Source organism: Tachyglossus aculeatus, unplaced genomic scaffold (genome assembly GCF_015852505.1).
Source record: "Tachyglossus aculeatus isolate mTacAcu1 unplaced genomic scaffold, mTacAcu1.pri scaffold_12_arrow_ctg1, whole genome shotgun sequence".
Taxonomy (NCBI): domain Eukaryota; kingdom Metazoa; phylum Chordata; class Mammalia; order Monotremata; family Tachyglossidae; genus Tachyglossus; species Tachyglossus aculeatus.
In genome coordinates, this window is record NW_024044858.1 from 281,674 (window position 1) to 297,966 (window position 16,293).

Below are 16,293 nucleotides of genomic sequence, written 5' to 3' on the forward strand. Positions count from 1 at the left end.
TCTCTTTGACTCAGCTACCTCATCTGTAAAATGGGAATTCACTACCTAGTTTCCCTCCTACTTGATAATAATAATGGCATTTATAAAGCACTTACTATGTGCAAAGCACTGTTCTAAATGCTGGGGAGGTTACAAGGTGATCAGGTTGTCCCACGGTGGGCTCACAGTCTTAATCCCCATTTTACAGATGAGGTAACTGAGGCCCAGAGAAGTTAAGTGACTTGCCCAAAGTCACACAGCTGACAATTGGCGGAGCCGGGATTTGAACCCTAGACCTCTGACTCCAGAGCCTGGGCTCTTTCCACTGAGCCATGCTTGTAAACCCTTTGTAGGACAGAGACAGTATCTGATCTGACCTGATTATTTTGTATTTTACCCAGCACTTAGAATGGTGCTTGACACATAGTAAGTGCTTAAGAAATACAACAATAACAATAATAATAATAAAAATAATGGCATTTATTAAGCACTTACTATGTGCAAAACACTGTTCTAAGCACTGGGGAGGTTACAAGGTGATCAGGTTGTCCCACGGTGGGCTCACAGTCTTAATCCCCATTTTATAGATGAGGTAACTGAGGCACAGAGAAGTTAAGTGACTTGCCCAAAGTCACACAGCTGACAATTGGCGGAGCTGGGATTTGAACCCATGACTTCTGGCTCCAGAACCCATGCTTTTTTCCACTGAGCCACACTGCTTCTCTCAATAATGTTCTTGTTCTCCCCAGGTCAGAATAGCAGCTTTGCTAGACTGTGTCCTTATCTTAGTATTCATTTCCTTTCTTTGCCATGTACTTTGCCATGCCATTTAAACTGCTTTAAGTAGTAGAGGAAAATTGATTAGACAATGGTACAAATAAACTCAAGTCAAAGTAAAGATAAGTACCTTCTGCTTTAATTGATAAACACGTTCTGGTGTTCCAATAGGCAGGGAAATCAGCGGTACCGACCATTGCTGTTGGAGGAGTGACTGCCCCGCAGTTTAAGACGATCATTCCACTGGCAACTGCTCCAAATGTCCAGCAGATTCAAGTGCCGGGAAGCAAATTTCATTATGTCCGACTTGTTACTGCTACAACAGCCAACACCTCGAGCCAGCCAGCCACCCAGAACCCAACTACGAACACACAGCCTCTTCAGCCAGGTTTGTGACAGCTTTGCTTATGGGGATCTAGGTCCCTGTCTTACTAAAGTTTTTTGGCCAGGCAAAATAGAGGATGATCAGTAGCTGCGAACATACTCGTTTTATTTTTAAAAAGCCAAGTGGAATAAGCATATTGAAGGAGTAACTATGGAAACAAGAACCAATGAGGCACAGTTTTCATTGTCATTATATTCCCCCCGCTCTTGCTTTGACAAAATTTTTCGTCGGGTTTGTGATGTTTTTTATCATGAGGTTGGTTAAGAAAAGCCAATTTAAATAAATTGCTTTCAGTCTCATCGGAGCAGTGTTGATGGCCTTCACTGTTTTGGCCTGTCCAGAAAGAGCAACATCAAGTATTTGGAAATATTTTGTTAGTGACTTTAAAGTAGGTTAATTAAGTATCTAGACTGTAAGCTTTCTCAGCTGTAAGCTCATTGTGGGCAGGGAGTGTGTCTTCCAAATCTGTTGTCTTGTACTCTCCCAAGCACTCAGTACAGTGCTCTGTGCACAGTAAGCTTTCATTAACTACCACTGATTATCAGTCTTCATTCCAGCCTTCATTTAGTTGGGCCTAGAAAGCCTGGACTCAAGTTCAGAGGTGGCACAGTAGGGGGGAATTACAGGGGAGATGAGTAATAATAATTGTATTTTTTACAAATTTTTTACAATTTTTACATTAGAGCCACTCACTGGAGCGGATGCAAAATAATCAGGTTGGACACAGTCCCTGTCCCACTTGGGGCTAAAGTAAGTAAGTTAATAATGAGTGAGACTAGGAGGAGGCACAGTGAGTAGGTTGGTATTAGAGGAGCAAAGTGTGCAGAATGGGTTGTAGTGTGAGAAGAGCAAGGGTACATAGTGAGGAGAGAGAGCTGATTAAATCCAATGTTAGGGGTTTTTGCTTGATGAAAGGGATGGGCAACCATTGGAGGTTTTTTAGGAGTGGGAATTGGGCATTAAGAGGGGAAAGGCTTCCTGGAAGAGATGTGATTTCAGAATGGCTTTGAAAGCAAGTTGAAACCTTGTGAGAGAGCTGGGAAGGATCAGTAAGTAGGTGAAAACTTTCAGTAGCTTGCCTATTCTTTCCCACCCCAGGAAGAAACTCCTTGACCACTAGCTTCAAGGCTTGAAGAACTAGTGTGTTAGAAAAATAAAGGAAAGGGAGATCTAGGCAGGAAGAAGGGTGTGAGCAAAGGGTCAGAGGTGGCTTGAGGAAGATGTGAGGCACAGTGTGTAGGTTAGTATGAGGGGAACAAAGAGGTGAGCTAGGGTGTAGTGGGAGAAGAGTGGATAAGTAGATCTGGTGGAGTGCCGTAAAGGAAGTGAAGCCGAAACATTGAAGGCCATTGGAGGTCAGGAGTTTCTTTCTCGGGTGGGAAAGAATAGGCAGCTAATGAAAATTTTCACGTACTTTCTGATCCTTCCCAACTCTCTCACAAAGTTTCAACTTGTTTTCAGAATCTACCACTGCTATCTGTGCCCAGGCCCCAATCCCTTCAAACCTTCCAGAAACATTTGTTACCACTTCCCTAATCCCTAACTATTCATTCAGTCGTATTTATTGGGTGCTTACTATTTGCAGGGCACTGTACTAAGCGCTTGGGAAGTACAAATCGGCAACATATAGAGATGGTCCCTGCCCAACAACAGGCTCACATACTAGAAGGGGGAAAGGCAATAGAAGATGGCAGTTAGGGTGGGAAGAAGGGAAAGGGGCAAACATTATGATAAGGTGAGAAGGAATGGGGTAGGATGCACAGGTGGAGGGGATGGATTTTGAGAGGGGACAGGAGATCTCATCTAGAGATCCTGCTGGGAAAGATGGGAGCATTAAAGAAGGGACAGAAGCAGAGAGGGACTGGGGAGGGACAGAGGAGCTTTTAGGGAGATCATGCCTGATAGTGTCAACTATCTCAAAAAAAAATAGGTGGCCAGGTCGTTAGGAGACAAGGGATGGGGGAGGCGGGAGCACAGAGGGTTTGAAGAGGGAGTTAAACATCTGGAACAACTGGCAAGGGCGATAGGCATGGGTGTCAGTAAGGATGGAGAAATGATTTCACCAGGCAGAGGAGAGGGCAGAGCGAAAGCATGAGAGGGTAAACTTGAAGTGGACAAAGTCATACTGATAGCTGGATTTCCACCAGCAACGCTCTGTGTTTCCTGCACAGGAGCGAAGGAGGCAGACTGTGGAGGTGATCTAGGGCTGTCGGTTAGGAGTACGAGAATGACGAAGGGATAGGGGAGTGAGTGAGTTCAGTTCAGTAGAGAGGGTGGAGTTGAGAGTGTCAACTTAACCTCTTTTTTTTCCAGTGGCTCCTCTCCCACTCTGGCCTGACTCACAACTTAGGGACTTCTCAAGCCAGCCTACCCTCTCTGCCTTGTTTTTGTCTCTTTTTCCATGTCCTTTTCCTCATTCTTCCCTTACATGTCCCATCTTTAGGCCCTTTAGGCCCATTTTTAGGCCTTTTAATCTTCTTTCCATATTAGCAGTAGTAATAGTATTTATTAAACACTTACTTTGTGTGGAGCACTGTCCGAAATGCTGGGAAAGAGTCTACAAGTGGGAATTAGACATGGCCCCTTTTCCCTCAAGGGGCTCACAAACTATGACTATAAGTGTGGTGGAGGAGGAGACAAACACATTGGGAGCAATGAATCACTGGAACATTAATACAGCATAAAGGACAAGGACAAATACATAGTACCCAAAATCAAAACATTAGTCATCAGGCAACTGTGACTAGAAGAGCAGAATTTCTCCTTGTGATTCAGAGTCTACAGCAATGGCTGCTGCAGGGTGGTGGAAAGCAGGATGAGATGGGGGGGGGAATTGGCATAGTGGATAGAGCACAGGCCCGGGAGTCGGAAGGTTTTGGGTTCTAATCCTGGCTCTGCCACTTGTCTGCTGGGTGACCTTGGGGACGTCACTTCACTTCTCTGTGCCTTAGTTACCTCATCTGGGAAAAAAAATGGGGATAAAGATTGTGAGCCCTGTGTGAGACAGGGACTGTGTCCAACTGGATTTGTGCATATCCAACCCAGTGCTTAGTGCAGTGCCGGGCACACGGTAAGTGCTTAACAAATACCACAATTATTATTATGGGGTCTTCTCGCTGGAGCTGGTTCTGGGTGGCGAGCATCTATACCCCACCTTCCCTCACTTCAGCACTCCTGGATCTCTTAAACCCTTGGATATACACACAGCCCTGTGTACCTGTCTTTATAGTTTATTGCTTCCTTCTGTTACTTTTTGCGCAGGGGCGGGTGTGAGGATTGATGTGGCGATAGTGAGAGACCAGAGTCAGGCTGAGCCATGCAAAATTTATCCTCCCTGGTGAACTGAACTTCTCTCTCAGGAGGAATACACTTATGTGTTACCCGCACATGGTGAAGCACCTAGCTCTCACCCATGAATGCTTCCCTCTTGGGAGGAATTCACTTAGTAATAATAATAATGAGTAACGATGGTGTTTGACTGCCTACTATGTGCCAGATACTGTACTAAGCACTGGGGTGGTTACAAGCAAGTCAATCAATCAATCAATTAATCGTATTTATTGAGCGCTTACTATGTGCAGAGCACTGTACTAAGCGCTTGGGAAGTACAAATTGGCAACACATAGAGACAGTCCCTACCCAACAGTGGGCTCACAGTCTAAAAGGGGGAGACAGAGAACAGAACCAAACATACCAACAAAATAAAATAAATAAGATAGAAATGTACAAGTAAAATAAATAAATAAATAAGTAAATAGAGTAATAAATATGTACAACCATATATACATATATACAGGTGCTGTGGGGAAGGGAAGGAGGTAAGACGGGGGGATGGAGAGGGGGACGAGGGGGAGAGGAAGGAAGGGGCTCAGTCTGGGAAGGCCTCCTGGAGGAGGTGAGCTCTCAGCAGGGCCTTGAAGGGAGGAAGAGAGCTAGCTTGGCGGAGGGGCAGAGGGAGGGCATTCCAGGCCCGGGGGATGACGTGGGCCGGGGGTCGACGGCGGGACAGGCAAGAACGAGGTACAGTGAGGAGATTAGCGGTGGAGGAGCGGAGGGTGCGGGCTGGGCAGTAGAAGGAGAGAAGGGAGGTGAGGTAGGAGGGGGCGAGGTGATGGAGAGCCTTGAAGCCCAGGGTGAGGAGTTTCTGCCTGATGCGCAGATTGATTGGTAGCCATTGGAGGTTTTTGAGGAGGGGAGTAATATGTCCAGAGCGTTTCTGGACAAAGATAATCTGGGCAGCAGCATGAAGTATGGATTGAAGTGGAGAGAGACACGAGGATGGGAGATCAGAGGGAAGGCTGGTGCAGTAGTCCAGACGGGATAGGATGAGAGCTTGAATGAGCAGGGTAGCGGTTTGGATGGAGAGGAAAGGGCGGATCTTGGCAATGTTGCGGAGCTGAGACCGGCAGGTTTTGGTGACGGCTTGGATGTGAGGGGTGAATGAGAGAGCGGAGTCGAGGATGACACCAAGGTTGCGGGCTTGTGAGACGGGAAGGATGGTAGTGCCGTCAACAGAGATGGGAAAGTCAAGTTGGGCACAGTCCCTGTCTCATGTGGGGCTCAAAAGCTCAATCTCCATTTTACAGATGAGGTAACTGAGGCACAGAGAAGTGAAGTGACTTGCTCAGGGTCACACAGCAGACAAATGGCAGAGCAGGATTAGAATCCATGACCTCCTCACTCCCGGGACCATGCTCATTCCACTACACCATGCTGATTCTGTTGTCTGTCTCCCCGCTTCTAGACTGTGAGCCCGTTTTTGGGTAGGGACTGTCTCTAAATGTTGATGATTTGTACTTCCCAAGCGCTTAGTACAGTGCTCTGCACACAGTAAGCACTCAATGTATTGAATGAATGAATGAATGAATAATACATTACTTAATGCATTACATACACGTGGCGAAGAACCTAGCTTCCAGCCCCATGAGCGCTTGGCAGGATATTCACCTGTCCCATTGCTTCTTACTTGATACAGACAAAGTGGGCATCCCATGCTCTGGGCAGAGGTGACACGCAGCCGGCTGCTGCACAGAACATCAGAGGTGGCGGGTATTTACTACCTGTCCTTCTGGGCCATTCGGACTTCCTGTTTCTGCTTGTCCAATCTCAATCTTCTCCCTTACCCCTTCTTCCTCTCTCCTCCCCAGCAGTTCCTCCTTACCTTATTTGGTTGGTGCAGGGGTGGGGACACAACTTCCACTTTGCTGGCTGCGGGGTTGTCTAGCGGTTTCACTTGTGGGGCGGTGCCAAGGGGATGTCAGGCGGTGTCGGTTTTGGCACCCCACCCGCGCTTCTGAGTTCCACCTTGCTGGCTCAAGAAGCTACAGAAAGCGTTTTGACCTTAAGATGGAGGGTGCCCTGGTTTACCTCGGCATGCCCCCTCCCTATAATTCATTGTAACGTCTGTCTTCTCTGCTAGATTGTAAACTCCCCGATGGCAGGGGTCCTGTCTACTAACGTTAGTAATAACTGTATTTGTTAAACACTGTTTGTCAAGCCTTGGGCTAAGTGCTGGGGGAGATGCAGTCAGATCAGTACAATCAGGTCAAACACAGTCCCTGTCCCACATGGAGCTCATGGTTTAAAGGGGAGGGAAAACAAGTACTTAATCCCCCTTTTACAGAAGTTGTGACATTCTCAAGTACACTCAGCAGACAAGTTGTGGAGCTGGAATTAGAATGCAGGTCTCTTGACTCCCAGTTCTGGGTTCTTTCCATTAGGCCACACTGCTTCTCTAGTGGTCCTGTCCAGTAGCTTGGCATAGTGCTCTGCGCAGGTCTCAGTGATTGTGAGCCCGTTGTTGGCTAGGGACCGTCTCTATATGTTGCCAATTTGTACTTCCCAAGCGCTTAGTACAGTGCTCTGCACACAGTAAGTGCTCAATAAATGCCATTGAATGAATAAGTAGTCAATAAATGCTATTGATATAGATAAAAATTATTTAACAAAGGTAAGCCAAGAATGACTAAATTGGAATAGATACACATATGAGTTCTCAGTGGCAGGGAAACAGTATACTGAGTTTTCGTCTCTAATATTTGGTTTTCTTCCGTCCAGAGATGGTTAGATGTTCCTAAATATCATTGAACTTGGGGTTTTCTTTTCATTAGTTCAACTTTAACCTAACCATATTGCTCAGCAAACAAGTTGGTCAAGAGTTTAAGATGTCTCCCTGAGTCCTGCCCACCAAATTTGGTCCCAGGGTTGAAAAATAATTTAACAAGTGGGAATATTCATTCCTGTTCCCCGAGTCTTAAATACATGGGAGTTGCCCCTGCCATGCTAGCCCCATGCCTCCTATAGGATATGCAGCACTCTCTTATCAGGTTGGTGTCAGCCTAAAATCAACCTCACCGAGACTGCAATTCCCAGTTCTGGTTCTGCGCCTCATCCAGTCCCGTGTGCTTGTTTGACAGCAACTTGTGGGTTGTGGAGACTTGATTGCTCTGCCCGCAGCCTGTGGCAAATTGGCAGTGCCCAGGCCCCCTCACCAACCGTAAACAGCCTAAGCAGAGGACTGGTGGGTTGCCAGCAGAATATCCAAAGATTCATTCATTCAGTCATATCTATTGGGCGCTTACTGTCTGCAGAGCACTGTACTAAACGCTTGGAAAGTACAATTTGGAAACAGATGGAGACAATCCCTACCCAACAACGGGCTCACAGTCTAGAAGGTTTGATTTTGCCATGAGCTGATCCACACCTATCGATATAGCCTCTATCTGAAACAGGGCATGATAGATCCCTCAGTTCAGGAGTCCAGGCACTGCTGTTTCTGACCCTGAAGGCGGATTGTGAAGTTCAGGAGGAGCCTTAGAACCCTTGATTGGTGGGGATTTATGAGCCATGGGGATTCATTCCTATTTTTCCTTTTTTTAAGTGCTTTTAGCGGTTGCCCATCTACCTCTGCATAATAGAAGCTCCTTAAGGCACTTAGTTCAGCTCTCCCCCTCCAAATACCTCACTTATCTCCTACTACAACCCAGCCCACACACTTTGCTTCTCTAATGCCAACATGCTCTCTACCTCGATCTCGTCCATCCTGCCTGTGTCTTTCTTCTGGCTTGGAACTCCTGCCCCTTTCATATTCATTCAGTCATTCGATCATATTTATTAAACGCTTACTGTGTGCTGAGCACTGTACTAAGCTCTTGGGAAAGTACAGCAATAAACAGAGACATTCCCTGCCCACGAGTTCACAGTCTAGAATGGAAGAGACAGACATCAGTACAAATAATTAAAATTACAGAAACATTCATACGTGCCGTGGGGCTGGGGATTGGGGGAGCAAAGGGAGCGAGTCAGGGCGATGCAAAAGGAAGTGGGAGATGAGGAAAAGTGGGACTTAATCTGAAAAGGCCTCTTGGAGGAGATATGCTGTCAATAAGGCTTTGAAGGGAGGAGGGTAAGTGTCTGTCGGATTTGAGGAGGGAGAGCGTTCCAGGCCAGAGGCAGGATGTGGGCCAGGGGTTGGCAGCAAGATAGGCGAGGTCAAGGCACAATGAGAAGCTTAGCACTAGAGGAGCAAAGTATGTGGGCTGGATTCTAGAAGGAGAGAAGTGAGGTAGGAGGGGGCAAGTTAATGGAGTGCTTCATGTCTGACAATTCACCGCTCTCCCCATCTTTAAAATCTCCTCAAATCTTATCTCCTCCAAGGGGCCTTCCCTGACTAAGCCTTCATTTCCACCACCCACCTTCCCTTCTGCATTACCTATGTATTTAGCTGTGTACTCCATTAAGATCTTTGCTCACCCCAGCCCCACAGCACTTATGTGAATAATCTTGTACTCTATGTTCCTTGTCTGTAATTTATTTTAACATCTGTCCTCCCTTGTAAACTGTAAGTTCCTTATGGGGAGGGATTATATCTACCAAGTCTAGTGTACTGTACTTTCCCAAGCATTCACCTTCTAGTTATCGCCCCATATCCCTCCTACCATTCCTTTCCAAACTCCTTGAACGAGTTGTCTACATGCGCTGCCTAGAATTCCTCAACAACAACTCTCTCCTCGACCCCCTCCAGTCTGGCTTCTGTCCCCTACATTCCACGGAAACTGCCCTCTCAAAGGTCACCAATGACCTCCTGCTTGCCAAATCCAACGGCTCATACTCTGTCCTAACCCTCCTCCACCTCTCAGCTGCCTTCGACACTGTGGATCACCCCCTTCTCCTCAACACGCTATCTGACCTTGGCTTCACAGACTCCGTCCTCTCCTGGTTCTCCTCTTACCTCTCAGGTCGTTCATTTTCAGTCTCTTTTGCAGGCTCCTCCTCCCCCTTCCATCCTCTTACTGCGGGGGTTCCCCAAGGTTCAGTGCTTGGTCCCCTTCTGTTCTCGATCTACACGCACTCCCTTGGTGACCTCATTCGCTCCCACGGCTTCAACTATCATCTCTACGCTGATGGCAGCCAGATCTACATCTCTGCCCCTGCTCTCTCCCCCTCTCCAGGCTCACATCTCCTCCTGCCTTCAGGACATCTCCATCTGGGTGTCTGCCCACCACCTAAAACTCAACATGTCCAACACTGAACTCCTTGTCTTTCCTCCCAAACCTTGCCCTCTCCCTGACTTTCCCATCTCTGTTGACGGCACTACCATCCTTCCCATCTCACAAGCCCGAAACCTTGGTGTCATCCTCGACTTTGCTCTCTCATTCACCCCTCACATCCAAGCCGTCACCAAAACCTGCCGGTTTCAGTTCCGCAACATTGCCAAGATCCGCCCTTTCCTCTCCATCCATACTGCTACCCTGCTCATTCAAGCTCTCATCCTATCCCGTCTGGACTACTGCATCAGCCTTCTCTCTGATCTCCCATCCTCGTGTCTGTCTCCACTTCAATCCATACTTCATGCTGCTGCCCGGATTATCTTTGTCCAGAAACGCTCTGGGCATATTACTCCCCTCCTCAAAAATCTCCAGTGGCTACCAGTCAATCTGCACATCAGGCAGAAACTCCTCACTTCAAGGCTCTCCATCACCTCGCCCCCTCCTACCTCACCTCCCTTCTCTCCTTCTACTGCCCAGCCCGCACCCTCCGCTCCTCTGCCGCTAATCTCCTCACCGTACCTCGTTCTCGCCTGTCCCGCCATCGACCCCCGGCCCACGTCATCCCCCGGGCCTGGAATGCCCTCCCTCTGCCCATCCGCCAAGCTAGCTCTCTTCCTCCCTTCAAGGCCCTACTGAGAGCTCACCTCCTCCAGGAGGCCTTCCCAGACTGAGCCCCTTCCTTCCTCTCCCCCTCGTCCCCCTCTCCATCCCCCCATCTTACCTCCTTCCCTTCTCCACAGCACCTGTGTATATGTATATATGTTTGTACATATTTATTACTCTATTTATTTATTTATTTATTTATTTATTTTACTTGTACATATCTATTCTGTTTATTTTATTTTGTTAGTATGTTTGGTTTTGTTCTCTGTCTCCCCCTTTTAGACTGTGAGCCCACTGTTGGGTAGGGACTGTCTCTATATGTTGCCAATTTGTACTTCCCAAGCACTTAGTACAGTGCTCTGCACACAGTAAGCGCTCAATAAATACGATTGATGATTGACTTAGGACAGTGCTGTAAGCACAGTAAGCACTCAAATATTATTGATTTTTAAAAATAAATGGGATTTTGGGAGTATTGCAGTATGCATTTGTAAAAAGTCACCTTAACAAATGAGGGCAGAAGGTACCCGGTTTTCTAAAATGAATATTGGGTTGGTTATGTTTTAGTAAGTGGGTAAACAAAATCACAAGTCATTGAGTGAAGAATTATTCTTATAATCTTGTAAATTTGGTAAGAACATTCCTGTAAATGTGTGTTGCCTTTTGTGGGTTTGTTTTTTTTTTTTTAATAAAAGCATCACTTTCTCTTCTCGTGCCTAGTAATTTAGATGTCTTGGCTGTAATGAAAGGTGTTTTTTGTGACAGCCCTGGGTATTCATAGATGTTCAGCCCAGCAGCATTTTATAGAGGAATAAGTGGGGTTATCTCACCTTTGTGGATTTTTTTTTCTTTCTATTCAGCAAAGCCGATGGTGGTCAATGCTACCCCAGTGCGAATGTCTGTTCCGATCGTTGCAGCGCAGGCTGTCAAGCAGGTTAGTGTTCTGATTTTTTTCTTTTCCTTCCTTCTTTACCTGGATTTGGGAGAAAAAGAGTGATAATAGTCAAAGCAAGCTCAGTCTGATTCCTCTGAAATAGTTTGAATTTAATGTCTTTTAAAATTGACTTTTGTAACTGATGCACTATCTTCCATTGTAGGTGGTTCCCAAACCTATCAACTCAGCCTCCCAAATAGTGACCACCAGCCAGCCACAACAACGGCTTATTATGCCAGCCACGCCCCTACCCCAGATTCAGCCAAACCTCACTAATCTTCCACCAGGCACTGTCCTGGCCCCAGCACCTGGAACAGGGAATGTGGGATATGCAGTACTTCCAGCTCAGTATGTCACTCAGGTATGTGAAAAGGGTTTTATTGTGGATTGGATTGAGAAGACATTCTACTAGTTGTGAAGAAGAGCAGTCCATTTCCATGCTCAGTTCCTTAGCTCCTGTTCCTTTCCCTTATTTGGAAGGCTTAAACTCAGAGGTTGTTGGCTCACCCTTTGAACAGTTTGTGTAAACGTTTGGTTCTCTTGTGTCTGCCTGAGCTGGATAGATAAGTTAATGGGATAAATACCTGTTATTAGGTATTATAGCCTAGTTAGAAGCCAAGAGCAGTGGCAAAAAATGTAGCAAAGAAAATAATTAGAAGCAAGCAGTCAAGGATTAAATTAAGATTTCATTAAAGGGATTTTATTTGTATTTTGAGAACTGTTTGAGGACAGTTTTTTTATGGTAAAATATGAAATTTCATTCATTCAGTCGTATTTATTGATCGCTGACTGTGTGCAGAGCACTGTACTAAGCTCTTGGGAAGTACAAGTCAGCAACATATAGAGATGGTCCCTACTCAATAACGGGCTCACGGTCTAGAAGGGGGAGACAGACAAACAGACAGATTAAATGCCAAATAAGATGTAATAGACACTTGATTTTTTGATAATTTGTAATTTGATTTTTTTTGTAATTCAGGCAGACACATTTCCCTTTTATATGCCACTGTTAGTTTCTCTTCCCTTCCCCCTCCCTCTAGAATACTTTCTCAGGCAGGGGCCTTCTCATTCATTCATTCAGTTGTATGTGTGCAACTGTGTGCTGTTGCACACAGTGCTGTGTACTGTGTGCAGAGCACTGTTCCAAGTGCTTGGGAGAGTACACTGCAACAATAAACAGATACATTCCCTGCCCACAATGCGCTTACAGTCTAGAGGGGGAGACAGACATTCTCTTCTCCGTCTGGCTACTGCTTTTGGTTTCCCCTCTCCCCCTCATTCATCTCTTGTTATGTGCTCTACCCCGAGAAATCCATATCCATTAAAGCCCAGATGGTTGGAACCTGGATTAATGTGGAATTTGCTGTGCTGTATTGGCTCCTGCACCAGTTTCAAATTGTGAGTCCCATCAGCCTGGAAGTATGTCCTGAGGTGACTGGAGGCAGTCTCTCTCGTTATGATCAGGCATGGTTGCTTCGACATTTTTTTCCTTTGAATGATTTCGTTTTCCAGGGTTTAGCCAGTTTGTTAGAGAACAGGTGTCTTGGCACTGAAACCAATTTTTGAAAATTCAGTAAAAAATAAAATTCTCTTGCTTTGATAGCTACAGCAGTCTTCATATGTGTCTCTTGCAAGCAACACTGGTTTTTCTGGAACATCAAGTATCCAGACCCAAGCAAGGCTTCCATTTAATGGGTGAGTGTTTTGAAAATGCTTTTAGAGTAATGAGGTTGTCATTTGTGTCTGTTAGAATCTAGTCCTGCATGTTGGTTTAGGGGAGAGAGGCCAGTTCTGCAGTCAGGAACCTGAGTTCTGATCTTAGCTCTGTAAGGTGAATGCCTACCTGTGCTATGCCAACAGAGTTAGATTCAAAGTGCAGTTTGTTTTAGTGCTTCAAAATGCAATTTTTATTCAATATTTGAAGTATCATTAGAGTTGGTCCCTATTGTAAAATTGCTTCTGTTATTCTTGGGACATCCCAGCTAAGGGAATAAAGTTTCTTGTGATAGTTCTGTTTCTATCAGCTGGCAATCATTTTTAAATGGTTCTTTCTAGCCCTATCCCTCTACCTAAAATAGCTTTCAAATATGAGAAACAACATGATTTAGGGGAAAGAGCACAGGCCTGCGAGTCAGAGGATCTGGGTTCTAATTCCAGCTCTACCAATTGCTTGCTTCGTGACCATGGGCAAGACAATCAACTTTTGTGCCTCAGTTTTCTCAACTATAAAATGGAGATTCAATCCCTGTGTTCCCTCCTACTTGGAATGGGAGCCCCAATCAGAAGGGGTGCGAAAGGAAGTGGTACTTGTAGTCCCTGAAGAAATGGGGTAAAAAAAGTTCAAAACACTGAAACAGGATAAAAGTCCACACTTTGTACCATGCCAGTCAGGAATCCAGGACAAGGGGAGCCAGCTTCCCCAAATTCCCCCTATTTTTGACCAGGCTGGTCAGGTAACCTCCCACTGGGTCACTATAAACATCATGGACTCCTGAGGGAGCTCTGATTCTTCTTCCTGGTCCATTGCTGGAAGCACTCTTCTGCCCCTGGAAATCGTCAAGTGAGGGGAAAGTGCCAAAGAAGGGCATCTAGGCTTTGGAAGCCTAAGGCCCTATTTGTAGGTTACTTTCATGGTGGCCCCTTGTACCCCAGAGCTCTGGCACCTTACCCCCAAGTCCTCCTTCCTCCCCTGCCACCACCTCTCCAGCTCCAGAGGACAGATGCAGTTGAGCTCTTTTCCTGAAAAGTGACACTGCTCCCCAAACTGCACTTAGAAGCTTGTGAAACACTGGGACGGGGCTATGGAAGGAGGGTGATTTTGATGAGGGAGGCTTTTTCTTCTAGATAAACCATAACTTGATGTGAACGGTGATGTAAAGTAGAAAACATCTCTCTTCCAGGATAATCCCAACAGAGTCTGCAAATCGTCCCAGAAAGCCATGCAACTGTACAAAATCACTGTGCTTGAAATTGTAAGTATGTTTTTTTGCCCAAGGGCTTTTTCATTAAAAGCAACAAACATTTTCTGATGATAAAATGGAATATCTTAAAAATATTGCAGTATTTTATAGTTGTCAGTAACTTGAGCTGTGGCACCGAAGCCCAATTCACTGTATTCAAAATATTTATTTATTTATGATGGCATTTGTTAAGTGCTTACTCTGTGTGATGCTAATTTTATGGATGTGAGTCTCAGGAAGGGTGGTAAAGTTGTCTGTGGAGATGGAGAGAGTTTGGGAGGAAGGAATTGTTGGTTTCGAGGTACCAGCGGGCCATTCATATGAAGATGTCCTGGAGGGAAGAGGTGATCAGGACTGGATAGTGGGGAGAGGTCAAGTCATGAGAGGTAGATTAATGAGGCATCTGCTTAGAGATTGGCTAAGCCATTAAATCAATCAATCAGTGAAATTAATTGAGCAATTGCTGAGCACATCTGAGAAGCAGGATGGCCTAGTGGAAAAAGCATTGACTTTGGAGTCAGAGGGCCTGGGTTCTAATCCCAACTCCTTGCTTGCGTGCTGTGTGAACTTGGGTAAGTCACTTAACTTTCTGTGCCTCAATTTCCTTATCTCTAAAATGGAGATTTCTTATCTGTTCTTGCTCCTACTTAGACTGTGAGCCCTACCTAATTATCTTGGAGAAGCAGCGTGGCTCAGTGGAAAGAGCACGGGCTTTGGAGTCAGAGATCACGGGTTCAAATCCCGGCTCTGCCAACTGTCAGCTGTGTGACTTTGGGCAAATCACTTAACTTCTCTGTGCCTCAGTTATCTGTAAAATGGGATTAAGACTGTGAGCCCCCCGTGGGACAACTTGATCACCTTGTAACCTCCCCAGTGCTTAGAATAGTGCTTTGCACATAGTAAGCGCTTAATGTGCCATCATTGTTATTATTATTATTTTGTATTTACTCCAGGGCATAGGACAGTGTTTGGAACATTGTAAGAGCTTAACAAATATCAAAATAATTATTATTGTTATTGCTGTTACTTTTTAATGGTGTTTGTTAAGTGCTTACTATGTTAAGCGCGGTTCTGAGCACTGGGGTAGATTCAAGTTACTCAAGTCAGACACAGGCCCTGTCCCTCATGGGAATCACAGTCTAAGTATTGAATCTCCATTTTACAGTTGAGGAAACAGAGCTACCGAGAAGTTAAGTGACTCGCCCCAAGTCACACAGCAGGCAAATGGCAGAGCTGGAATAGGAACCCAAGTCTTTGTCTGACTCCTATGCCAATGCTTTTTCCACGTGGCTCTCCTGCTACATTCAGTAAAGTTGGTAGGCACTATCGGTGCCCTTAAGGAGCTTACAGTCTAGTGGTGGAGACAGACAATAAACTAAATTACAGATAGAGGAAGTAGCAGAATATAAGGATTTGTGCATAAGTGCAGTGGGAGTGAGATCCTCAAGTGGCACAAAGCAATGCAGATGAGAGGGCAAGCAGGGTGGGAAATAGGAGATTAGTCAGGGAAGGCTTTTTGGAGGAGATATGATTTTAATAGGGCTTTGGCAGGGAGGTCAGCAAGGGTGTTGATGCAGTAGTTTGACAAGTTGGCAGCTTTGACAAGTGCTTGGATCAGCTGTTAGCAATTTGGATGAAAAGGAAGGGGTAATTTCTGGAAATGCTTTGAAGGTAGAATCAACAGGATTAGGCGACAGTTTGAATATGTGGACTGAGATGAGTTGAGAATAGTGCCAAGGTTTTGGGCTTGGGGGACAGGGAGGGTGGTGGCGATGGAAAAGTCAGTGGGGAGGACAGATTTGGTTGGGAAAATGAGAAGTTGCATTTTGAAGAAGTTAAGTTTGAGGGGTCAGTGGGACACCCAACTAGAGATGTCCTGAAGGCAGAAGGAAATGAGATTGCAGAGGAGGAGAGAGGTTGAGGTTGGAGAGGTAGATTTAGGAGTCATCTCCAAAGAGCTGGTAGCTGAACTTCTAGATTTGCCAAAAGTGATAGACTCTCCAGTTGGTGTTTCACAAGGTCACCTCTGGAACCTTCTACCATCCTCCTTACTTCAGTTAAGGCCAAATGAAAAGAATCTTTGAGCATCTCATTTTTCCTTTTCAT

At 45.7% G+C, this 16,293-nt stretch overlaps 1 protein-coding gene across 2 annotated transcripts in view; it reads left to right on the top strand.

The window, feature by feature from the left end:
• The window catches only part of LIN54 (lin-54 DREAM MuvB core complex component), a 75,623-nt gene that overhangs the window by 41,035 nt on the left and 18,295 nt on the right, over positions 1-16,293 (top strand). For both annotated transcript variants that reach the window (XM_038742503.1, XM_038742504.1), the window contains exons 5-9: positions 928-1,144; positions 11,154-11,227; positions 11,391-11,588; positions 12,831-12,922; positions 14,128-14,199. In XM_038742503.1, coding sequence (XP_038598431.1) covers positions 928-1,144; positions 11,154-11,227; positions 11,391-11,588; positions 12,831-12,922; positions 14,128-14,199 — 653 coding nt within the window. The remainder of the gene's footprint in view (positions 1-927; positions 1,145-11,153; positions 11,228-11,390; positions 11,589-12,830; positions 12,923-14,127; positions 14,200-16,293) is intronic.